This window comes from Amblyomma americanum, chromosome 10 (assembly GCF_052857255.1).
Source record: "Amblyomma americanum isolate KBUSLIRL-KWMA chromosome 10, ASM5285725v1, whole genome shotgun sequence".
In the NCBI taxonomy this organism is placed as follows: Eukaryota; Metazoa; Arthropoda; class Arachnida; order Ixodida; family Ixodidae; genus Amblyomma; species Amblyomma americanum.
In genome coordinates, this window is record NC_135506.1 from 39389168 (window position 1) to 39414676 (window position 25509).

Genomic DNA, 25509 nt, shown 5'->3' on the forward strand with positions numbered 1-25509 from the left:
CCGAATGGGGGTAATATGGATGCATTATGTCAAGAAGCGCTCTCCATCCGTAGTTTTCACGACTAAAAAGAGTAATCACCCAAGAGCTTATGTATTTATCAGCAACAGCGATACTGCATATACTAGAAGTCGTTTTTTATCGCGAGCGACTGGTTCGCTTCGATGCATCTTCACCATTAGCGAAAATCTACAGCAAAGCGATTCCAAAATACGAAATGAAATCACCATTTAGGTCGACAATAATATCAGAATAGACACAAAAAAACAGCGCCTCGCTTCTAAGCGTTGTCGGCACTTCGGTCTTCCGCGCCCCGTGTACTCAAACGACGAAGTCCCACTCGTCCAACTCGTTGTCGTTTTCCGGGCAATTCTTGATTCCCGCGGCTAGGCACTGCACCTCATGAACGAAAGGTTGCGTCCGGTGTTCGAACATGATGTCCGAGTCGTTGAGCGGTTGGTGCCAGGAAGTGATGTTGTAGACCAGCATGTCCAGCTGCGCCAGTTGGAGCTTGGCGGCCATCTTGTGGATCTCTCGGTACTCCCTGCGTTGTCGTCGCACAAGCACAATGGTGGATGCCACTATTTCCTGGGGCGTTTTTGCAGTCGCATAAAAAGGTCATAATTTCACGCTGCATTGGTGTGATACTGTGAGATGCATAGGGGCTGCTTTTATTCCCTGTAAGTCTAGAACCTACTGATTCTCAAAAGAGCGAAGGCAAGGAAGACACAGGAACAGACGTACACAGGAGCTATTTTAAGAATGACCGGATGCCAACTTGTCAAAGCTTCTACACTGGCAAGAAACTGCACCGTCGTTCTTCCTTTCCACGCTGTGGCGTCCGACTACGCAAGCGTCTATGCTTTTTCTAAATTAGCCGGCCAGTTGGAACAGCAGTTCACTATTGGCAGCGAGGTGCTGGAAGTGGTAAAGGAATACGTGTACTTAGGGCAGGTAGCGAGAGCTGATCTGGATCATGAGAGGGAAATAACTGGAAGGATAAGAATAAGGTGGAGCACATATGACAGGTTCTCTCAGATTATGAGTGGCAGTTTAGCAATATCCCTCAAGAGAAAAGTGTACAACAGCTGTATCTTACTGGCACTTACCTACTAGGCAGAAATGGAGGGGGAGGGGGGCTGACGAAAAGGGTTCAGCTTAAGCTAAGGACAACGCAGCGAGCCATGGAAAGAAATATTATAGGTGTAACGATAACAGACCGGAAGCGGGCAGAGTGGGTGAGGGAACAAACGCGGCTTAATGACATCCTAGTCGAAATCAAGAGGAAAAAATGGGCTTGGGCAGGGCATGTAATGTGAAGACAAGATAGCCACATGTCCTTAAGGGTAAGGGAGTGGATTGCAAGAGAAGGCAAGCGCAGCAGGGGGCGGCAGAAAGTTTGGTGGGTGGATGAGATTAAGAAGTTTTCACGCATGTAAGGTGTGCTTGACTGGTAAAGGAGAGAGTTAATTGGAGAAACATGGGAGAGGCCTTTGCCCTGCAGTGATTGTAGTCAGGCTGATGATGATGATGATGATGATGATCAACTTCTGAACGTAGCTGGGAGGATAGTCGTTATTTTCTTCTGTATACTGTGCGCCAGCATGTGAATGATTAAAGGCAGACGCATAGATGAAATATTCAGTATCTGCATTGATTGAACGAACGTTTGTTCACGATTTATTCACAAGAACATTAGTTAGGGTGACGCCGCGTTGCACTAAACGATGAAGGCGGTGTTATTCCTTACTTGGCGAACGCCCTCCAGACAGCGCGGCTCGTCTCCCGCCACATGTACCGTATGCCGGCGATGTACAGCGTGAGGCCCACGTCTTCATTGCGCAGGAAGGCACCCAGGTCCTGCTGGATGGACGCCCGGTTAATCGTGGGCACACTCTCGAAGAGGGGGCTGTCCAGTAGCGCGAAAAGCCGGCTCCACAGCTGCGCGTTGTACAGGGTTCTCACGGGAGACGCCATGTCGGGGAACAGCAACAATCCCGCCGCCTCCAGCGGTCCGATTCTGAAGAAAAAGGGGAAACAGGGAAGTTAAGCATTTCCATCGAGGCGATATGGAAGTACGGCCCTGTGCTATGCGATATTAATCTGGAGCCCTCCACTACGGCGTCCCTTATAGTCCATGTTGTTTAGGTACGTTCAGGCCCACAATCCCCAATATTGCTCTGCGCAGTCCAATTTTCTATAATGCGCTAAACGCTTCAAACATGTAGTATCTCCTTGCCCTGTTCCTTACTATCTCGCTGTCCAGTAGGAAGGGAGTGGAAGATTTTATTAAATTATGAATTCCTTTCTTCTGACGCATTCTCTACGTATTTGTTGGCTTTAACTGGCGATAACTGGTAGCGATCGAAAATCGATGCTATAAATAATAGGAAAAGAGAAATGAAAAATGTACTATACCAAATAGGACAATTTTATATAACTGTTTATAATTGTTTTTTGTGGCAAAGGAAATGGCGCAGTATCTGTCTCGTATATCGTTGGACACCTGAACCGCGCCGTAAGGGAAGGGATAAAGGAGGGACTGAAAGAAGAAAGGAAGAAAGAGGTGCCGTAGTGGAGGGTCCGGAATAATTTCAACCACATGGGGATCTTTAACGTGCGCTGACATCGCACAGAACACGGGCGCCTTTAGCGTTTTGCCTCCTACGGACTCAAAATTTCGCATTGCGATTCGCTCAGTGTGACTGTGCGTGTATATCGTTTAGTGTGAAGAGAATAAAATAAAAAATTAACAGTAGAACGAACTGACGTAATTGGCGGAAGTTCATATTCGAGAATCAGAGAGCCCGAAAAAGACTCACCACACGGAAGAATCAGTGCCTGTCTGTGATTCTTTCTGCGTGCCATTAGCGGTGCGGCCCGGGCAATATTATTTTTTTTCTTTTTCTCTGCCCACACTAATATATGTCCTGTGCCATTAGCGTTGTGTCATATTCTCCAACGTGGGCATCTTGGTAGTCAATGACACTCGTTTTTCCGCGCGATTGCTTCTATTTCACGCCCATATTAACGTCTAAACAAAGCGCCTCGAAGCGCGGGCAGCAAAATCATGGAGCCGTGAAAGTACAGTGGAAAAAGTGGTGCACTTAACATCGCGGTAAAAAACCTGTTGCTTCGGCTGGGGCAGCGCGTTACGAACGTCATTCGCACGGTCGTATTTCATGCGCATCCAGTTCTACAGGGGTTTGCAAAATCAGACAGTGGGATTGTTTGTGCCTACGTAAAGTATTTGGACATCAGGGTGAATGAGTGAGTTAGTTGAGCAAAACATATTGAAGGATGAGTGAAAACTGAATGTGGCCTGTACCGGTAAATTACCGCGTTCTTACGACCCAGGCACCAGTTTCACTAAGAACGGAGGTTTTATGAAGCAGAAAAAAAAAACGTTAGAAAACCTCTGTTCTCGCTACCGGCTCTTTTAGCCACCATGTAACATGGTACCAGCGCAAGAAACAGGGACGAAGGGAGAAGAAAGACAACACGAACGCTTTCTTCTCCCTTCGTCCTTGTTTCTTGCGCTGGTACCATGTTCCATAGTAATGCAAACCAACTAGCCCAGCTGTCTACCCTAAGTCACATTCCTTTAGTCAGCCGTGCCGCTGGGACGCCACCTTTCACTTCCTAGAGGTGATCACAATGTCTTTTTTTTTCTTCTTGACGCCATGAGTTTCAATCGAGTGGCAGAAAGTTGTCTAAATGGATTTTTTTTTCGGCAGTAAGTGCATATTTTCCTCCCAAAAACATCAGCACATCTAAACGATTTCATGCATAATCGATCGTCACTGAGAACGTAAATTACGCACCTCCTATAGGTCCTGCGGGGCAAGGCGCGACAGGATTTTAGTCGCCAAATCGTGCTCCCTAATATATTGGCGGTGCTTGCGCATGCACAAAATTTCCACGAGTTTGAGTGCAAATAAGTACAAAAGCCAGTCCCCACGCTATTTGCATTCAGCATCTCATGAAAATCGTTTTCTCACCTTTCAGGCTTTATTCTGTTAACGCGTACCACCCAGCTGAGATCGGCAAGTGCTTTAAGCTTTTGTAAAACGAAGCGCCGTTTGTGATTGCAGAAGAATTTCGGTTACTAGTCTCTAGAACCCACAAATGAAATGAAGGCGGCTTTTATTTATTTTTTTTTGTGCAGAAACGCGAGTTTTCTCTCTGTAGCCACGTGGGCACGCTATAGGACTAGAAAGAATGGCGGCACAACGCGTGATCGTGCAGGTACCTCTTCTCAGCGTTGAGCTTGCCGATGAGCAGCTGGCGTTCCTGAGCCTTCCGGGTGCCGTTCATGAATATCCATTGCGGCTGAACCGGGATCACCCAAGTGGTGTTGATCACCGCGGACTTGGTGATGAAGTGTGCCTGCCGCAGCGTCACGATGTCCTTGTTCAACTCGCCCCTCACCAGCTGCGGATTGCGGAAGCGCATAATGTTGATTACGAATATTTCAGAATTGAAGGGCAAAGAAAAGTTGTTATTCAGCGAAGGTCTCGTTAAGGCAAACTTATTAGGCTCGCAATAACACACGTTACTCTGACAGGAAAAGGGCGTCAATTTTCGAATCAACTGGCGGTTCGAGTTAAGAGACTTTGTATCGACGAGACTATAGTATGAACGTTGAAAGAATTGGGTACTGTGCACGCCTCGTAGATGTCACGGCAGCTCCACAAATTGAGTTTGAACTGCCCGATATTACAAAGGTGCGGTTTGGAAGAACTGCAGCTATGGAGGAATAAAAAAAAATTTGGGAATATTTTCTCAGGTTAATTTCGGCTCACCTCGGCGATGACCACGGGCTGACCACGATTGTTTGCCCAGCTGTCGAAGTATTTCTTCTGGTACGTGGACTCACTAGTGAGGATGTCCACGGCGCTGTCCGAATTGGTCGTCATGAACTTGTACTTTGCGATGAATTTCTCCACCTGCGCAGCAAACAGGAGTGCTGCGATGGCCGAGCCACTGCCCGCTAGGTTTCACAACGAACGGCGGCATCATGAAGGAAGCCGCGACAAGGTGCACAGAATGTTTTTTTAACACTGGTGTAGCTATGTCCGGAGGAAACTGCGTCGCTCTCATTGCATGGCGTTAGCGAGAACTCTCCCTTTAGACAACTAGTCAGTGAAAAAAACTCGGTGATTACGTAAATCGCTGCCCTGAAGGAAAAAAAAAAGACACAGGAACAAGTGTTTGCTTAATAAAACGGTCTACAGCCTTTCTATAGACTTCTCACATACTTTATTGCCTTCCTGTGGATATCTCCGTTTGCCTATTCTATAGTCTCTACAGACTTGCGATAGGCAAACGTCTGCTAAATGTGCAGCCATAAATCCTTAGACTGCCTATAGGATTTGCCTGTACAAAGTCTACCGACTTCTATGGACAATATAAAGATTGTCTAGAGAAATCTTTTTAACGGTTGCGTCATTGGGCTGGTCTACGCAAGCCAAGCCGGGCCGAAGCCGTTCTTTTTCCTCTCTTTCTTCGGCCACGCCAAAGTCAGCCCCACGCGAGGCCAAGACCCGCCTTTAGAGCAAATAAAACGCGTCACATGCTGTCACTTTCTTCCTTTCATTTTTATGCGTTGACTTAACTGCCACCTGACACTTACTCTTGAGTGTTTCTAGTTCCTTATGCGCCGGGACCAATGGCGGCGCCGTTTGCATCCTAGGGACTCCCATAAATATCCATCTCTGTAATTGGATGCGTCATGCAGCGCCCTTATCCTGCGATATCAGTTAACTCTCTGCGCCAGTCCCGTCCAGTCCAGTCCCGACGCAGCATATGAACATGAGCCCGGAAATGCAGCGCAGTTCTTACAATAAGTACACAGTTCAGCCGAGTGTGCACTGCCGATTTAGACGGTGGCAACTGTTCGCCAAGCGTTTTCTCCTTGCAGGGGCAGGGGGCAGAGTTATTTAGAACTGCACGTTACGAAACTCGTAATCAAACTACAGCCATTACCGAAAAGATGAAACAATTTGCAGAGACAAAAGGAGTTGGACAGGCAATATTTATGTTCTGTGCGCCTTTTCTTCCTCTTATATACTGGCCGCATGTGCTGACCTGCGAGTTACGGGCCAGTCTGACTTGCGAGTTACGGACCGCATTATACAACACGACCGTGATAGGAAATTTCGCAGCTGGCGGAGTCCAAGGGCTATTTTAGGCGTAGCGCTCGGGTGTTCGCAAGCAGCGCGGCCATAGCGAAAACAAAGAGCAATACTTTCCAGAGTCTAACTAAAAAAAAAACGAGATGTAAGGCCGAAGACTGAACGGTTCTTATTCTCCAAAGAGTGACGGCCGGGACAGGGTATGAAGGACTCGTTGGCGACCCGTGGATTATTCATGCATAATGCCGCTACACTACTCGAGTCCTTTGAGCCAGCGAATGCATGTGTTCTCTGCTTCGTATCTTTATCGGTTGTTTTTACCTGCCCACGAAAGTCTTCCGTCCCCAGAAAGCAGTCCTTGTAAAGCAGGAAAAGGAGGAAAGCCTTGGAAAGCATGGTGCGATTCTTTGATCCGACGAAGTCGAACGTGTCTGGCGTGATCCTGTTCATGGCACTGCGGGTGGACGCGTTGCGAATTACACTGGCGAAGTGGGTACTGACGTTATCATGCTTAACATTTAGTAACCTCTATCGTCAAGCGATAAGCGATGATGACAACATTTGTGGTGTACGTAAAAACTGGCCCGCGTCTTTTTTTGTGTGCATGCGCTCCACCTCTGAAGTAGTTGATGCAGACCTTTCCAAGCAAGGTACCTGAACACAAAGTTGCTTATTGCAACATTATTGTAACCGTTATTCTCTTGTCTCAGGCGCAATGACGACAGAATCTTTGGGAATTTTAGCTAGTGTGATTCATGCATGTTACCGTATTGGTTCGAACTAAGCATCCCGTTTGGGCGAGTTGTGACACGATGGTTCCGAGAAGAAATGGGATATATATACACTTACCCGCGCATACCGTAGAATAAGCGGGGTTCGTAGCGGCACATATTTGTTCAGTCTCCCTTTCACTTCCTTTATCCCTTCTCTCACGGCGCGGCTTAGATGTCCACCGAGTAGGAGACATTCCCTAGCATTTCTTTCCTGCGTAGCTAACGAATCGGTCAACCTGTGTGTGTGGGAGGCTGCTCAGAAGTAAAATATCTACATTCGCAATCTGCATTTTTTTCTCAACTAATAACCCCAGCAAAATACTAAGAGAAGACGACCATTTTCACGAAGTACTTAATTTCACATTCATGTGAAGTATATCGAAAGGAAAAAAAAATCGCGCGGTGTGCTATTAGCCGAACACAATGACATCTAATTGCACAGTCGAGGCAGGGGTTACGGTCTGTCTAATGTCATCTGCGATCGTATGGAGGCGCACCGATAAATGAACGCCGAATCTGAGGGAATAGTCTCCTAGTGGGTGGGAATAGCAGTGCAAAATTAGTTACTGCAGTGTAAAAGACAGAGCATGGCATAGGTTATAACGAAATACACATACACCAACTTACAGCTCTCCTTTGCCGTGTTCAATTACTCAAAGAATGGTGTTCTAGACGTGTTAGTGATCGATTCCAGATGGTTGCTTTGGCATGACAGTACAATACAGAGAAGTCCGCAGCAAAGGGCACACTGTACTGCGTATTTTTCTGTCTCGTCCTTCGTTGCTGAACCGAAGCACATTTTCAGAAATGAATTAGTTGCGGCGCTGCTTGGTACGAACATGGACGTAGTATACGGAGACACACAAAAACGATCAAACACATGTGGCCAACTGTCTTCTCCGTTTTCGTCAGGATTCCTGCAATTCCAAGACGCGCCGTACTTCGACACTGCCGTTCCCACAAGACCGGTCGCAAGCAGTTCTGAATTTTTAGTCAAAGCTTGTGCCTACTCATGAGCGTTGCTTTTCTAAATGTGTCTCTGGTTTCTGTAGATTTTTTTGCATCAGTGTCTACCTGTAATTCAGCGCTTTTCTCCCATGTTCTTGTATACCCGATGCGTGTTTGGTGGAGTAGTAATTATACTCATGAATCAAGACCACCGTCTTCAAAACAGACTGAGCCAGATGTCCGTTCTTGATGATGATGATGATGACGATGGATTTTTTATCACGCAAGGGTATCTGTGGCCAAAGAGCGCCATGTCACAAGGTATTTTTCTTCTACAAAAGGGTGGGGTAAAATACCCATTTCCTAAGCATTTCACTCTAAATAAGCCAAGCACCCGACCAGGGGAAAGCTTATACCCGTTCTATCATTTGTTGGTACCCGGCGGCACTGGCGACTGAACCCCACACCTCCGGCATGGGAGGCAGATGCTCAGACCGCTAAGCCATCGCTGCTGCAGATGTCCGTTCTTGACAATATTGTAACGTTGACGAAAAAAAAATCGTTAGACGGGCTGTTAGGAAGTCTAACTGCTCACCTTCCTCCACCCACTTCCGCCTTCAAGCTGAAATTTTTGCACGCAGGAAATTTCAGATTCTAGTGATACTTTATTCGTGCGTTGCAGACATGAGCAGCGTGCTTAAGAGAACTTGAAAGCAGTGCATCAAATAAATTTGTGCACAGGCCATTTCCGGTCCCGAAGCGCCTTCAATCATCGTGAAAAACACGCTTTGAACCTGACTGTTGTGGGCGCAGCCTCCTTTCTGCCTCTGCGCTATGGCAGAGGCGTTCGTACTGGAAGATTTCCTCGAGGCAGCTTTTTGCATGCATGGCAGAGTCTCAGACACAGGCGCGCTTATTCAAAATGTATACCCCCCAAAACTTAAACCTCTCTGATGAAGGAAGTGGGCTCGGGAAGAATTACGAACATGTTCAACTCAAAATGTGCGCATGTCTCGTCAATATGTTTTGCGTGGTGTCTTGTGGACAGCTAGACAGCCATGGTTAAACACTCCAAATTCCAGATTTTTGAACAGTGCGACGCCGCGGTCTTCACTACCCCCGTATACGCGCTAAAAAACCTTCACGCGAGACTTTTCGCTGGTGATGTAGTTATGCCGAGGATGAGCATTATCCAGCCCTGCTGTGCAGTTGGGCAACGGAAAAGGTAGAGTAAATTGGGAAGGGTGCGGCAGGCTATCGTCGCCACTTATCCGCCGAATGCGCAGTGCCAAAAGTGTGAGGGCTGTTGTGCTTTTTTTCCACTCACTCTTCGAACTTGAAGGCCAGATGGCGGTAGCTGACCAGCCACGGCTTGTTATGGCGGAACGATCTTATACCTTCCATGGAGTCGTACGCTATTGCAGCCGACAGACCCTGCAAAAGAATGAATCGTCTCAGTCGGTTGCGAAGATCATTAGCTTCGCCAAGGTGCGTTTCTAATTTCAGCAGCAGATGTGACTGGTCGCCCTTATTTACATTTGATCGCGGAATTATTCGGCTTTCCAAGTCGTCAGGTGCTTGAATCTCGTAAAACTCGGTAACGTATCCGGAGTCTTCTGCGCAACCACTGCTGCTCTCTACTGCAGGCTCGATTAGATTTATACACCTCTCCACCCTCCTTTCGCCCACACACTTACTGATCCCTAGACTTCTTGATCTTCCCTGAAGCAAGTGTTTGGCACTGATAGCAGTATTGCACCCCTATCGTCCGAACAATCATTTTGTAGCGAGAGCTACACTACGCTAGTCAGAGCCGCGTTTCGCGTGGTCAGCCGGAGCCGCAACTGCGCATGCGCCTTTACCATGGCAACGAGCTCCACCGTTCCGCCAGTGTTGCAGTTGCGCCTGGCTATGTAGTTTGATGTATAAAAGCCCTGAGGGTATGCGCATTGTTAGTGAGGTGCTCCATGAGTGAAGAAGCTGAAGGTGAGCGCGTGTACTGCGCGCGACATCTTTGTCGGCAAGGAGAAGCTGCTTAGGACGACCCTGAAATCATCGCTTGGCGTGAAGAGGTCCGTCAGCGCAAGAATGAAGCTCGAATGCCTAAGCATGCGTACGTATCTCTTGCTACGCATATCATGGCCTAGCTGAGCTAAGCCACTGCCATTTTTTTGTGAGCTCCAGTGTACTAGTTACGTGCATGAGGGCCGTCTGGACCTCATCTCTATGCTGAAGACTACCTCCAGAACGTCCTATCTTGCTGGGTCGGGAACAGTTGGGCAACACATTACAGCAAACCCCATTTCGGTGGTTACTCTGTACAACTATCCCTCCAAACAAACGAAAAGAGACAAGATCATGTGCTAATGACCAACTTTGCTTTGAGCCCCGTTCCTATGATCCCTGACATGCGTACGTAAAAGAACCAATCGTCGTTCGCCCATCGTGGTGTCACGGTGTGGCCGAAGGTGAAGGTTGCGATGATGGTGCTGATTATCATCTGGAAGCGCAGTTCCCAGATTTTGATCCAATGGCTTGGCTGGGCGCCGATGTCCGCCTCGAAGAGCGAGGAGTAGATGATGCCCCAGCACACCATTGTCCGGTTGAATCCCGGCAGGTGCACCACGTGAATTCGGCTCGGGATTGTTAGGTACGTGTACGTACCTGGCAGAAAAGGAAAAGTAAAAACGTCGCTGCCGTGTATTCTCTGTTTCCTCCACGTTTAGGTGTAGTCGCGGCTATGCAGTTCAACCTCGTTATAACAAAGTTGAAGGAGCCCGGCGATTACTTCGTTATAGCCGTAGCATGTTTACAGCCCGTACTGGCAGAGCTTCCAAGGGGAATTATTATTCTTTCGTTATATTCATTATTTCATTATAAATCGTTTCGTTATAACGAGGTTCCACTGTATAATACAAAGAACGCTCTCGCAATCAAACGTCCGTCAGACTTGTAAGCAGGCGCCCTTATCATTTAGATGTTTGTTTCCCTGTGTGTTATTCCTTATTAGCGAGCGCCCCTTCCGAGTCTGTATGCTTGCTTCGGTTAGGGTATACCCCCGCGTTAAAGATCAGAGCTGCAGGTGCTCCTTCGTGTAAATTCGGGAGGGTGTTTTTAAGACGTCCTGCTCGTTCGGTCCCGAAAACCGAGTGTCCTGCTTGTAAGGACGGCCGACGAGTAGGCCCTGGAACCTTCGGCATTACTTTGAAATCAGGCCTGTTAAATGCGTGTGTATCTGTGTTTTCAGTGTTTTTAAATGCATGGCTGTCCACGGCGCTGATAGAGAAGCAGGACAACGAATGTACACCAGAAGAACGAGTGGGACGCAGTGTGTGTGCGGTGCTCGAGTGTACAAAATGGTTAGGCGAGATGTGCGAATGTGTCAGCGTGTATATATTTTCCAGTTCCTTACACCTTTAGACCTAGTCTTTATTGCGTCCAGCAACAGTTTATTCAGTGATGTATATATTTTAAAGCGACAGCGTTAGGGGTCTCAGTCAGCGGAGAAACCGTCGTAGTTATTGGAGTTGGCTTGTCGAGAAAGTCGGGATTGGTCGAGGTGTTCGTCACTTCAAAACTGCATGACCTCGAGCGGGTAATTAAAAACCATACAACAATCACACAGAACAACAGTGAGCATGTCACTGCAAAATTACTCATTGGTCTACAGCGTCATGACGTCATTCCACAACAATTACGTATTGCCTCTGAAGAAAAAAAGGAATTGCTCTAAAAAGAAAAACATTCAAGCCATGACTCGTACCACTGCATCTTTGGGTGGTGAGCCGGTCGTGTTTCCCTTTGAATCACTGAATGCCCAGGATGAGCACTAAGGGATTCCAGCGTTTCCAATGCGCCAGCTAACACCCGTATAATAATAATAATAATGATAATAATAATAATAATAATAATAATAATAATAATAATAATAATAATAATAATAATAATAATAATAATAATAATAATAATAATAATAATAATAATAATATTAATAATAGGAATTTGGGGAAAGGAAATGGCACAGTATCTGCCTCATATATCGTTGTACACCTGAACCGCGCCGTAAGACAAGGGATAAAAGAGGCAGAGGTGCCGTAGTGCAGGGCTCCGGAATAATTTCGACCACCTGGGTATCTTTAACGTGCACTGACATCGCACAGCACACGGGCGCCTTAGCGTTTTTCCTCCATAAAAACGCAGCCGCCGCGGTGGTAACGCCCGTATCATCATTGAAATCGCAACAGTACTTAGCAAACGCCGTTAAAAAGTTCTATTTCCTAGAAACTCTCAGGTTAGCGAAGCGTACTGGTTCATGTTTAATGAGGGCAGTCTCACGTGTAACGTTTTGACTAAAATTAGTTTCTCGACGTGAATGCAGTAAGTCGGGGTATCGAGACGGAGGTAAACGCACGATGTATTTGTTGGGACGTTGATTGCAGAGACGTGATGCACGACAAGTGGGAATTGATCGCGCTGTTCCTTGGGTGATGGGCTTCTTTTCTTGTTGGTGTCCGCATTTCGAGTCTGTACTTTCAGTGTGAGGGGTAACTGAAGGCCTATTCATAAAATGTGACATTGAAGACACCGACCACAACAAAGAAAAGATGTGTGTTCTTTCCTTTGTTGTGGTCGGCGTCTTCAATGTCACGTTTTATGATTCAACCCGACCAGACGAGTTTTCGTCCAACTATTGATTTCAAGGCTTATTCATGTTGAGGGCACACATGTGTTGCAAGTCTTTTTTTCCGCCATACCCACGTAAACCCTGAATTTTAATGTGCCCATGAAAGGGTCTTGTAGTTGGTCTAAATTCTATTGAGATTTCACGCTGCGCACAAGTCCTCGAATTCGAGCCAATTGTTTACAAATCGTTTTTTTAATTTTAAAAATAGCGCCACGCTCAGTTTTATCACTGCGGCTAATATGGCAGACACCTAGAGTGAATATACAGTATTTTATCACTATGCCCCAACGTCATACATTCAGTTAGTTTTGTTGACAGAAACATAAGGCCGCGTACTTTTCGGTCTTACAATATATTACAGTGTCTTTTATTCTTTACCCTTCTTGGTTCTATTTTAAAACATTTTCAAAAACGAAATCACGCAAACTACGTGGCCGCTATTATTGCAGGGGCACTGCCATCGGCACTATTGTTGCCGGCAAGAGGTGTTGCTAGCATCTGTGATATTAACATCAGTAATATTATTTTATGACAGCATTTTTACAACCACGTTAGCGTTCTCAACTGTACTTTTAATGAAGCCTATGCAGATCGTTTATATGTAACGCTCCTTTGCCATTGCACCCTATTGTGCGACGGGGCATGCATTGTGTTCATAGAATTTCAGTGATTCACTGTACGAGCTGTATTTTGTGTACTCAATGTCAAGGTTTGCAAGTGGCGTCTACCTTCGGATGTAGAAAAAAATCGGTTTCGAAGTTTTCTGCTGTTTCTCTGCTCCGAAGACGGGTATGCATTTATATGCGCATCCAGCTTTCGACTGGCACAAAAACAATTCAGACGTCAAAAGTTGGTACACTGCCCCTTTAAGACAATTTTAAAATGATCGCTGTGCACCTGCTACGAACATAACGACTTAATTTCTTGGCAAGTTTGGTTCTCGACTCGTTTCTTGAGGACCACGCTCCACAGACAGAAGACGACGCTTTAGAAACCTGGTGCGCAGCTGCCTTTAAACCGCAGTGGTTATTTCATTAGTTCCAGCAAAGCTATCACACTTGGTGGCACACAGAAATTCACTGAAAATTCTAAAATATGTGAATTTAATTAGCACCCCCATTCTTATGTGTGTCTGAACTTTAACTGAATACTTCTACAAAATTACTTGTGAGAAACCATTTTATGATGCGATATTTTTTAACCGGTGTATATTACTCCAAGGCGACAGAAAGATTGTGAATGACTGCATAGTGGAAGGCTCCGAAATAACTTAGACCACCTGGAGAGCTTTAAGGGGGACTGAAATCGCACTGCAAATGGAAGCCTTTTGCGTTTTCCTCTATTAGAAAGCGTCCTTCGCGGCATGGATTTCACCCACGACCTTTGGTTAAACAGCAGAGCACCCGAAATACTGAACGAGACGCTCATTCATTTTTTTCCGTCATTCTGAATAATTTAGAACAAAGTTTGGGACAGTGTGACCTGTTCACTTTTGTGTCTCTTATGCACTGCCCGGCTTCCAAGACTGATATATTTTATATGACAGGCTCAAGCAGCCGGAAACTACAGGCAGTTTAGATTTCAGCTACTTCAGAGAAACTGCTGACTGACGGAGACCTGATAAATAAGGAATGAATACTGGACATGTACGCAGCGGCACAGTCTGCGGCGGTGTCAGAATTGTTGTAAGCACCTGGCACCGAAGCTGCTGTGCTATCGCTGGGTGCGGTTCGAATTCTGCTCGCAGATGTTTGTTTATTTTTTCTGCTGGACATCGTTGCCGTGACAACGATAAGACGTTCCAGTGGTATACGCTGCTGTGAATAGTGCTATACGTATACGGAAGTTTCCTTCCCTTGACCGGCGCTATGATCCTTGCACTCAACAGAAACCACTTGTTTCCTCCCACACTTCCTTCCACCTCAGTATAGTTTCTTTCAAGTGGAGAGTGGTAACCTTCGGCCACGGCATCTTCGTCCCGTTCTCTGGCTTCTGCTAGGACGTGACGTCGCGCACGAGATATGCCATAAAGCTAGATCTGCGCTCTCCAAGGCAGGTTGTCGCCCACCAGTTTACGCAATTTTGACTAGCAGGACGTGGGTCATCGTAAATAGCACATTTTCCTCACATACTCAGCCATTGTTATCTTCCAATTGTTCTCTTCTCTCCAACGTACCTTTGCAGCTCGCACAACTTTTCCGTATGTCCCTATTTTTCCTTTTGAATCCTGTCATGTGTGCGGTTGAATAGCTGCAGAGTGCGGAAGAAAACAGCACCGAGTGTGTGTTTTTGAATGTGCGTGTGCGAGCGGCATAAGCGGTCGTAAACCCTTCGTCCACCGAACCTTTTAGGAAAATATTCAAGAAGCTTTTTATACATTATTCGAGACTATATTGCCCTCCTATTGATATTCAATTTTGGCTATGCATAGTATATAAACTGGCTATAAGCATAAGTCTACTAACACAGCATGGTCATAAATCTATAGATTGGTTTTTAGACTGGATATAGAGTTTGAGGGTTGTGGACGTTTAACGTCTGAAAGTGACTCAGGCTATGAGGGACTCTGTAGGCAGGGGTTTCCTAAATTTCGACCACCTGGGGTTCTTTAACGTGCACTAGTATCACACAGTACACGGGCCTCTAGAATTTCGCCTGCATCGAAATTCGACACCCGCGGCCTGGATCGAACACGCGTCCTTCGGTCAGCATCCGAGCGCCATAACCACACAGCCACATGGAGGCACGACTGTCTATAGGATTTGTATTGTCAAAAGACTAGTCTACAAGATTTGTCTACAGAAAATTCAAACTTTATAGACAAAACTCTACAGACATTCTATGGAATATCTAAAAAAATTTTTGCAAGGCAACTGTGCAGACTAGCGAGGGAGACGGCAGGCTGGCGCCGGAGAGACAGGTGTGAAGCAGAAAAGAAACGCCGCGGTTACAGCAAAGCGCATCGCTTCGAAGAGGGCGCCAGATCTCCTGCCGCCGTCCTCGAAAAGGCTGTGTCCGGTTGGGGAAAAAAAACAAAAAAACAAGTCCTGCGTAACCGCCGTTATATTCCACGTACGAACTGGCAGGAGCCCGTTGCCTGCCTTGCAGAAAAAAAAGACCTCGGAAGGAAACGGAGAACTGCAGCTACCCGGGACCTCTGACCCTTAAGTACAACACCGGGAGAGATAAAGCATCGACGAGAAACTCTCAACGAAGACCCCGGAGGGACGTGTTCTGTAATATGCAAGTTTTCATTGCTCCATCTTCGTCAGGAGAAGTGAAGTTGAGGAGACGAGAGAAAGAACCTGTTTTTTAACAAAAATACTCTTTCCTTTCCTCCGGGGAAGAGCAGTCAACAGGAACACCCTTCTGGTCAACATCCCTGTCTTTCTTCTCTTCCTTCCTTCCTGTCTCTCTCTTTCTTTGTTCTACATCGGCAAGCACATCCGCGGCGTTTCTCGACTACATCGCATAGCGGCCGAAAAGTGCTTACTGTTAAGCGCATCCAGGGCGGCCTTGAAGACTTTGTGCGGTCTGTCCATGAGCTTGAGGCGCTCCTTGGTGTTCCACATCACCAATCTGGAGCCCGGCTCGCTGCTCAGCAGGTTGGTCTGAAACCAGCTAAGCCGGTCGCTCGTGATTGCGACAATAGTGGAGAAGCGCACGCGGAACACGTCTCCGGGCCCACCGTTGTTCTCGACCAGCTCGTCGTCCATGTCTTCGATGGGTCGCTGGCTGCTGCAGAGCACCAGGCCACGCCGCACTATGCCATCCAGTCTGCGAGTTTTTTGCAGAGTCACAACTGGGGAATGGTTTCCGTATATAAATCGGGACTTCACTTTTGCAGCAACACGTGTACGAGGAACAGGCTTTGCGAAAGTATAGAGCTCAAGCGGTTTCATTCTATGCCGTTCTGTGAGGCTCTTCCGTGGCAGGATGAAGGCGAGTGTTCCTCTCGCCTCCAAAGGTTGGGAACACTTCCGATGTGTAGCGACCCACAGAGCATCCCGAAGACATAAACCCCTTGGGCGTTTTACTTTCGACAAAGGTTGTACAGCCGGCCAAAACTTCAGCCGACTTGCGTGACGGCCGCATTTTCTGCGCTCCTGCCCTTTAGGATGAATAAAACTTGCGAAAATCTCAATACTAAGCATAAGCGTAGTGAGCCTGTGCTTAGATTTTATATTTTGGCAAGTTTGCTCCGTCATAACCGGCAGGAGCAAGGGAACGGAAAAAGCGGCCGTCACGCACTCCAGCTCAAGCGTTTACTGGCTGTACATTCTCAGCTATAACGCACGTGGTTTTCACAGTATCTTGTGACAGAAATTGCTCATGTTAACCTGCTCACAAATCAAAATATCCAGATGCATCTGGTCCAGTGTTGGAATGTTGCGGTCCCGTCAGCGACGTAGCACATAACAATTCACGCAGAGCCTGCAGGGCAATTAAAATGGTAGAGTTTTAACGTAGTTAAGCCGAATAGAACGTGTGAAAGCACTTGAGCCAGCATCAACACAAAGGCAACTGCATTCAAGATCAAGTTCGAAGATGAGGTTTAACATATACCACGGGTTTTTAGCTTGGCTTATGAAGTAATTCTTTCGCACTAAAAAGCCTGTTAACTCTGGACTATTGACTTGAAATTAGCAAGGTGTGTGATAGCCAAAGTAAATATGGGAAAGGTCAGGCTTAAAATGACTGCACAGTAAGCAATTCGTCTGGCATCGTTGTGGCCACGGCCCGTAGGCAATGATTCTAACAACTAATCAATGAATACTTAGCAAGCATGTATATATATTTGAATCATTACAGACTTGACCAGACCGATTACTTCTAAAGGCACACTGTGCAGAGCTCCACCAAGTTCTTGTTTTATCAAAAAATCGGCATTATGGCGGTTCTTGGCTACGTCGAGATTTGTTCGGAAGCCCATGGTGTATTTATTGCTGGGGAAATTTGATTTCAAAATATGCCGCCACTCAAATCTAACTCGTGACATCAATCCGAAAGAGACTGTCTGATTAGCACCACAGAATTATTAGCAGGTTAGCCTGCTCTTTGGGATCCACGCCGAGAACTGTCATCATCACTGCAGTTTGCTTGTCAAAACGGGGATACTTCTATTTCATTTTTTTACCACATCTAGCTCATAAAAAGTTCACATTAAATAAGCGCAGTGCCATTGTAATTGTACCGCAGCAAGAATCAGTATCTCTTTCCAGCATTTAAATTTGCTAGTTAGTACTGGCGCTATGAATTCACATTTATTGGCAGATGGAAATCGCGGACGTAACACACAGACACCGGCCAGTTTGCTGTTGTGCACCTCTCGTTTACCGGGCCGTCACGCTGCGCGTTTGAGTGGCAAAAGTTTTGTGAACATAAACAGCAATGTTCTTGTAGGACTGGATAATCTGTGTATGATATCATATTTACGCTTCAGTAAGCAGTCATTTAATTAGCGTGGTTATCTATTTTTTCCAAATATGCATCTAAGCTCTCAAGAAAAGAGCCTAACTTGTAATTTAACATGACGTTTTCATTAGATTTAGGAAATTATTTCTCATGCCATGTTGCAACATGCTTTCAAAAATGGCGTACGTAATTAAATCGGAAGCCCTCAATGACCACTTCAGTACTGGTTGTAGCCAACCATGCAGTGACCATGCTGGTGGTTAATTTTAAAGAACCGTTTACAAAAGTGATCCACACTTCTTGCACCCACTTGAACCCGGCCCGGAAGCTGTGCCGGTTGAATGAGGGGAACACCCGGCGCGAAGCTCGGGCTTCGTTCAGGAACATGATGCTCTCGTAGCCGCCCGGGTGCTTCACGTACACCAGGCCGCTGCATAGAGGGTCGTGTACAGGAAACAGGCTGCTTAACCGCTACTGGCCTATATGTTGGTTGGTTTTTTAATGATTCGCTGTGTAATCGAGTTAATCATTGGAAGTAAAGGTGGGAACGCTCTTAATTTATTCAATTGAATTAAACTTTACTCACCGTGTAATATTTCAAGGAAGAGACGTAAACTTAGGGTGCGACAAAGCTGCACGAACAGTCAGGATTTCATATATTACAGTCGAGTTACTGCAGTTGTTGAAACCGGGCCAGCAATAAATTCCCACTTGTGTGGTTCCAACTAAGCCTTCATATAGCGATTTCAACGGAAGAACGTCGTATGAGCAGATGCCGACGTAATTAGACAAACTATAGTCGGATACAACTTCACTATGCATTGAAGCTCTGCCCACATTCAAGACCGCTGCAGAGAATTTCTCCACGAGAAGAAAGTAGTCCGTAGTTATAACCTTTCTTGTTACCTAAGGAAGAAGCCAACCATAAGAAAAAAAATGCATGTTTCACGCAGTCAAACATTGAAAGAGCTGATTTTGTTTACTGTTGTTATTGGCCGGCGGAGTAATACTGGACACCGCAGACCATGGCTCAATCTTAACTGCTGCTTTTTTAAAGCTGTACTGTACTATACATGATAATCCTAACAGCTGAGTAGATGGCACCTAGCATGCAAAAACGTTTGCGCGGTTTTTTTTTTTTTGCTAAATAACGTTCAGTTTTGAAACAGGAGAATGTTTGCGTACAAAAGCCACAAATGATAAGTCAGCCGTGGTGAGTCGTTAGCCGGCTAGTACGAGTAAATGTTTTTATTTTTATTCAGTGCGTGCCAAAGGTTCACGATTGCGCTGTGGTTGATTAACAAATTGTAACGTCGAAGGTGCTCAATCGCAGTTTCGGCGGGCGTACAATGGGTTTTCCAGTTTCCTCCGGCAATGTGTCCAACTTTATGGGGAAGGCTGTGTTGTGTCAATTTCACATAAATCGTTTATATAATAACGTGTTGCTGTGCTTGCGCCTCATTATCACAACGCACTTGAGCTGTATAATGCATGCAATAGGAATCGTGTGTCGCCATTTAGCGGTGGTACTGACCACCGTGCTGTAGAGTTTGTGTCAACACAAATAATATAATAATAATAATAATAATAATAATAATAATAATTGGTTTTTGGGGAAAGGAAATGGCGCAGTATCTGTCTCATATATCGTTGGACACGTGAACCGCGCCGTAAGGGATGGGACAAATAATATAAGGTGAAGCAAAACTTGTTGCAAACGTTAGAGCAATCGCCTGTTTGAGTGGAGGAGAATAAATTTGGCAACATTGGTACGGAGGTTGTTTTGTAGAAAAATATTCGTGTCAGAAAATCAGGAGACTGTAGTCATGCTTAACAGTGCAGTATTTTGGTCGTAGTTGCAATTCAAGCCGTTTTCATGAGTAGTCTTCTTTAACACAGTACTGTCAGCGTATCACCCGAACAGAGTTTAGAATTATGATTGAATTTATGCTAAGAAAACTAAGATTGTTGAAGCTAACATTGCTGAAAACATTTTCACAAGAATATCAAAGGAAAGTCGAGATGGCAGCTCGCAGAGAGGCACGATGACTGTTAAATGATAAACTGTTTGAAAACGTAACGCTGACATGAAAAAACAGCGTAACAATTCTGGGGTGATACAGCTGTTTTTTTATGTGATCGAGCTTTTGATGTTTTAGTGCATTGATTTAACGTATGCGGCTGCCTGTTTCGGCTTAGTATTGTCGCACTGAGAAATTCATAAAAATTTGACGGGACACTTAAATTCCGCCTTAGGGGTACGTCGCCATAGCGTTATTGGGTCCTTGCAACGGTCAGGCCTCATCTTTTCGGATCACTTCAAAGACATAGTTGCTATTCTTTCTTTTATCATCACATAACGCTTAACGTACCCTTAAGTGTACAGTGAGATAGCAAAAGAGACCCCTCCCTCGCAAGTACGCTCCTTGGTAGTCTAGGCTCTGCCTACTTGCCCATACATGCGGAATTGGTCATTCTTTACTTTGCACTCAAATATAGTCGAGAGTGTTCATACCGCTGCTGGTGCAGGGGTGTAGCGGTTAAGCGATGCGCCACTAGTCTGGAAAAGTGGCTGTATTTCAAACAGCTACCTGTCGGAATAGTGGCGTATCTGCAACCTTAAAGGCATCTGCAACTGCGCTACATTTTATTCAAGTATCTGCAACTAGGCTCCAGGTATAGCGTAATGTTACTCTATCAAACAATAAAAGCAGATTCTCTGGAATATCGTGGCGAAACTGAAATGAAGAATGCCGCGTTTGTATACTAAGTTGAGAGAAAACACTGTAGGGGACACCTAAGCTCAGCCTTATGGGCATGACGCGATCGCTTTAATGGGCTAGTGCCGATATATGCGGAATTCTTTATTCTGTAATTTGCAATCACAGATCATTGTGAGACCTCATACCAGTCCTGGTGAAATGGTGCAGCGGCTAAGCGATGCCCCGCTGCTCCGGCAGGTGGCTGCTTCCAACACAGCCAACTGTAGGGTTTGTGAGACCAACGTTGCTCTTCCCGATCAACCTCTCGGGAATGATTAATTTAACTGCCACCTGCCACGATGGGCAGTTTGCTATGAGTTCGGTAGGCAGGTTGTGTTGATGTCACAAATTCACACCACCTATGTGTAGCGCGCCGGCCATCTGCTTGTTTTCCCACTGCGTTAATGACACCGATAACGCCAGTTTATCTGTAGAACGGGAGTATTAACGCTGTCGCATTTCTAATCGGGAATTGTTCAAATTATTCAGGCTTTAATATTAATATTCTTCATATAGTCCCTATTTTTTACATTTTCATTATAATGCGATAATTGCTGGTGACACCCTGGAAGTTCCTCACATTTATCTGACGTTTTCAACAAACAGACATTATAAAGAACTTTGTCGGAATGTTGGGTTTAACGGGGAACTTAGAAAACCTAAAAATTTTTATTCTTCCCATAATATGTCCTCCTAATTGTTGTGAATATGCTGAGCCTTATTCCGCAGAATATACGCGGTTCATGTAGAGAAAAATGACGTAGAAATTTTGAACTTTTGTTATCCTCTCCCGCGACTTGATTCACATTCATTAAATCAACAAGGAAATCTCTGCGTGATCGCCATTCGAAAACGAATGGCATTGCATCCTTGTCTCAGATATCTTCCGGCAAAAAACTGTCGCGGGATCATCGCAGCTGCCTTGCGAAAACCACAGATGCGTTTCTGCTGTTCTCTAGCTTACAAAACCGTCTTTTTAGCAGAAGTAGCCGCTTTTCTATTTATAACGCAATAACTTACCATTACAGGTTAACTTGTACATCTCCTGAGTGTCCCTCCTTTAAAATACAATACCCAGCTAAAGGCACCAATCAGAACTTACATTCTCCGACTTAGTTGCGCCTCGCAATTGTTCTCAGTGTGATGTCACTGCTGGTACCCTATGCCTGCATGTTACTACTGCACGGTCCCGTGACTTAGCCAATAAACAACCGTGTACTGTGGTACGAGACGTTCGCATATTGGGGCAGCCTAAGGCGAGATGCACCTTCACCTCATTGCCATCACACCGCGCCATTATCAGCAATGTATGCTTTCCTTACGGCGTCTGTCATAGCCTGAGTCGCTTTGGGACGTTAAACCACAATAAAGCATAAGCCAACTATTTCCTTTTCGCGAGGGTTCGTGTACAGGCTAGTCAAACAAACGAATTACGCGCGTAGGCTCCGACAGCCCTCAGATGCGTACGTACCTTGTGTGCTGTGGAAATGGATGCGTCACTCCCTTGAAAGATATCGCTAACTTGTACATTCGAGGTGGGATGAATTCCCGTCCTGTAGTCTTTATGATAAGCATGTCTTTGTGCCGCAGCCGCTCGAACACTTTCACCGTGAAGTTCTCGCCCGTGAGGTCCTGCACAGCATTCATAGCGTTTAGGTAAGCTTCACGCAGTGGCTACGGACACGTCATCATCCTAACTAAATCCACTACAGCAGGACAAAAGTCTCTTCCGCTACGACCAGATAACCCTCACTCGGGCAGCTGCGACGACAATGCGCCCGCAAACTTCGTATCATCTACCCGTGTGATTTTTCATTGCCGAGTACCACGTTTATCTTTCTTAGAATTGTGTACACGTGGTCATAACAAAAAGAGAACGGCACTAATTGTGGCGGATAATCCAGCAGCAGACAAGATCTACGTGCGAAATGGATTTTCGGCCTCCAAGTTCATATGGAGGGCTTTTGTACTGAGACTTCACACTGTACACGCATAAAAATGAAGTTTGTACAGACTGAAAGCTTGTGACTGAAAGCAACGATCAAATTTTCGTTTCTTTATCTGCTCTTTATATTTAATGAAATCGGGAGACAGTCAGAGGCGGTACCTTTACGTCGATGGACATGATCGTCAGGCTCGGGGCGGCGTGCAGCAGAAGATAGCTGGTGTTCTTGCGGCAGATAAGGTTGATGGTGATATTTCCACTGAAGAACACGTTGGTGGCGTTGATCGAGAGGATGTACATGTCTGGCTCGAGATCGTGCGGGAGCTTGTCAGGAATGAAGGCATCAGGTTCAAACCTGCGCTTGATCAAATGGGCGGTTGTAGTGTTAACAAAGCTATCTAAGTGCACGTATGGTTTACGGTACCTGTTAAGCACTGGAGATTGACTGCCAAGAACGAAAAATTTTAATGCGAATGCATCTGTAGCCGGATACTTCGGGTTTCAATGGTGCCCGTCTTTGCGAAGCCCGACCGAGTGAAAGCGAGGAAGAACGCCAACACCGCCAACAACTAAAGAGAGAACGTCAGCGTGTGAGACAGGCTGCAAAAACCAACGAAGCCAGCGGGAGGTTGACTCAATTGATTTTGAGGAAAGGAAAGACGCATAACTGACTCCTTTGGTCAGTGGACACCTCATTTGTGCTTTGAGGTACTTGGCGGTGGTGTCCACCCGAAAAAAAAATTAAAGTACAATTATAGATTCGGGGAATGGGTTGTTAGGATTCCTGAAAAATCCTAAAAACCTGGGCAATTTGGATATTTATGAATGAGCTTTCTGTCACATACGACTTCATGACTAGATGCCCCAAAAATGATAACTGTAACTGAGCGGACCCGCCGCGGTGGCTCAGTGGTTAGGGCGCTCGACTACTGAGCCGGAGTTCCCGGATTCGAACCCGACCGCGGCGGCTGCGTTTTTATGGAGGAAAAACGCTAAGGCGCCCGCCTGCTGTGCGATGTCAGTGCATGTTAAAGATCCCCAGGTGGTCAAAATTATTCCGGAGCCCTCCACTATGGCGCCTATTTCTTCCTTCCTTCTTTCACTCCCTCCTTTATCCCTTCCCTTACGGCGCGGTTCAGGTGTCCAACGATATATGAGACAGATACTGCGCCATTTCCTTTCCCCAAAAACCAATTATTATTATTATTAACTGAGCAGCCGGTAAAAATTGGTAATCACGATTCCGTTGGTAACTTACTGGGGGTTCAAGGTTACCTATACAGGCAGGTTACATGATTAAACAGCACCTGTGGTTGTTTGCCGTTCGTTTTTAAGTTTTGATGTTATTCACACAGAACAATAGCGCGAACATAGACGATTCTACAAAAGGCATATGTGGCGTTACCTGTTGCAAACTGAAAATATAAGACACTCACCTCTTGTAGAGTTGGCGAGACAAGCGTAAATCGGAATTATGTGACACCAGATTTCCTGGTTACAGCTTTTAGCATCACTAACTTTCCTCACCATCCGGACAGCTCATCCTCCCTGAAGTCTCCGTGCGGGAACGCGATGCGGTACAACTTGAAGCCCACGATGACGATAGTGAACAAGGCGGTGACTCCGAGCAGGACTGTGGTGACGCGTGTGTTGAGTGGGTGCCTCTGCACTTTGATCTTGATCCTATACATCGCCTTCGGTCCTTTTGTCCGCTGAGGACCAGTAGTGAAAGCCGATGGGAGCTGAGTTCCTGCATCCAAAACGGGACTGCTCATCGCGTCCGGAAACAATACTATTTCAGATACTGAACGGCCATTGCCAACTTGCTGCTCCATGCCAGAAGTACCTGAATGGTGCGTACAGTATCACGAAAGCAGGATATACAAGCTTAGGCACGAAATAGCGAGCGATGTTCTTGGGACGCAAAAACGGCGTTTGCGTTCCTTAAACACGAAAAAAAAAGATTGAACTGGATCTTTAGGAAGGGAAATGGCGCAGTATCTGTCTCATTTCTCGGTGGACACCTGAACCACCCCGTAAGAAAAGAGATAAAGGAGGGAGTGAAAGAAGAACGGAAGAAAACGATGCTGTAGTGGAGGGCTGCGGAATAATTTTGTCTACCTGGTGATCTTTAACAGCGCACAGACGCCTTTTCGTTTCGCCTCCATCGAAACGCAGACGCCACGGCCGGGGTCGCACCCGAGAACTCCAGCTCAATAGCTGAGCGCCTTAACCGCTCACCCAATGCGGCTGGTCCTTAAACATGCGTCATAGCTGCTTTTACTTAACGCCACTATTTCATATCAAGGAAAAATGAGTACTAAATAACAGATTGTTCTTGAAGTGCGGATAAAACATCCAGAAGTTGTTAGGTAAAATATTTGTTTTCAATATCCGCCGAGGAGTCATTCAGATAAATATCAACACAAATATGAATACTCTCTCCAGAGTCATTTATGTAGGGGATATAGGAGTGCAATTTTGCTGGAAGCACAGGGTATTTTCAGTGTCATGTCATTGCGAAGATGAGCAGAAATTCCTCTATGCTGCTTCACGCGACGGCACTTCGGTCTAGAAAGCTCCACCTGAGCCGGCTATATATCGGTTCATGGGTGTCCGACTGTTTGCTTCACGTGACTTAACGGTACGTTACGGTACAACGTCATTATGAAAGCTGACGTGTCTTCATCGAGGAAAAAGTGTTAGGGACCAGGTTTCTACATTGATGCCCGCAAAATAAATATTCACACCACTGCGAAGGCTGATTCACTGTCACGGAATCCCTCAGTCATATTTCCAAGTGCGGTGGGTGCAATCTCCCTGCCGCCGCCTGAAAGACGGTGTTTG

The 25509-nt window shown here is 46.0% G+C and overlaps 2 protein-coding genes across 7 annotated transcripts in view; one reads left to right on the forward strand and one right to left on the reverse strand.

Moving 5' to 3' along the window:
• LOC144106702 (leucyl-cystinyl aminopeptidase-like) lies at positions 1 to 24409 on the reverse strand. Its single transcript, XM_077639543.1, has 12 exons — positions 24190 to 24409; positions 22825 to 23017; positions 22189 to 22349; positions 18266 to 18385; positions 16034 to 16317; positions 10273 to 10520; positions 9184 to 9290; positions 6457 to 6589; positions 4804 to 4947; positions 4251 to 4432; positions 1749 to 2018; positions 1 to 542 (listed from the first exon to the last, which is right to left on the reverse strand). Exons 1-12 carry the CDS (start codon positions 24351 to 24353, stop codon positions 320 to 322), a joined length of 2229 nt encoding a protein of 742 aa, XP_077495669.1. The 5' UTR covers positions 24354 to 24409; the 3' UTR covers positions 1 to 319.
• Positions 1 to 25509, forward strand: part of LOC144107951 (KH domain-containing RNA-binding protein qki.S-like) — a 241841-nt gene that overhangs the window by 122518 nt on the left and 93814 nt on the right. The gene's annotated exons all lie outside the window — the stretch shown is intronic.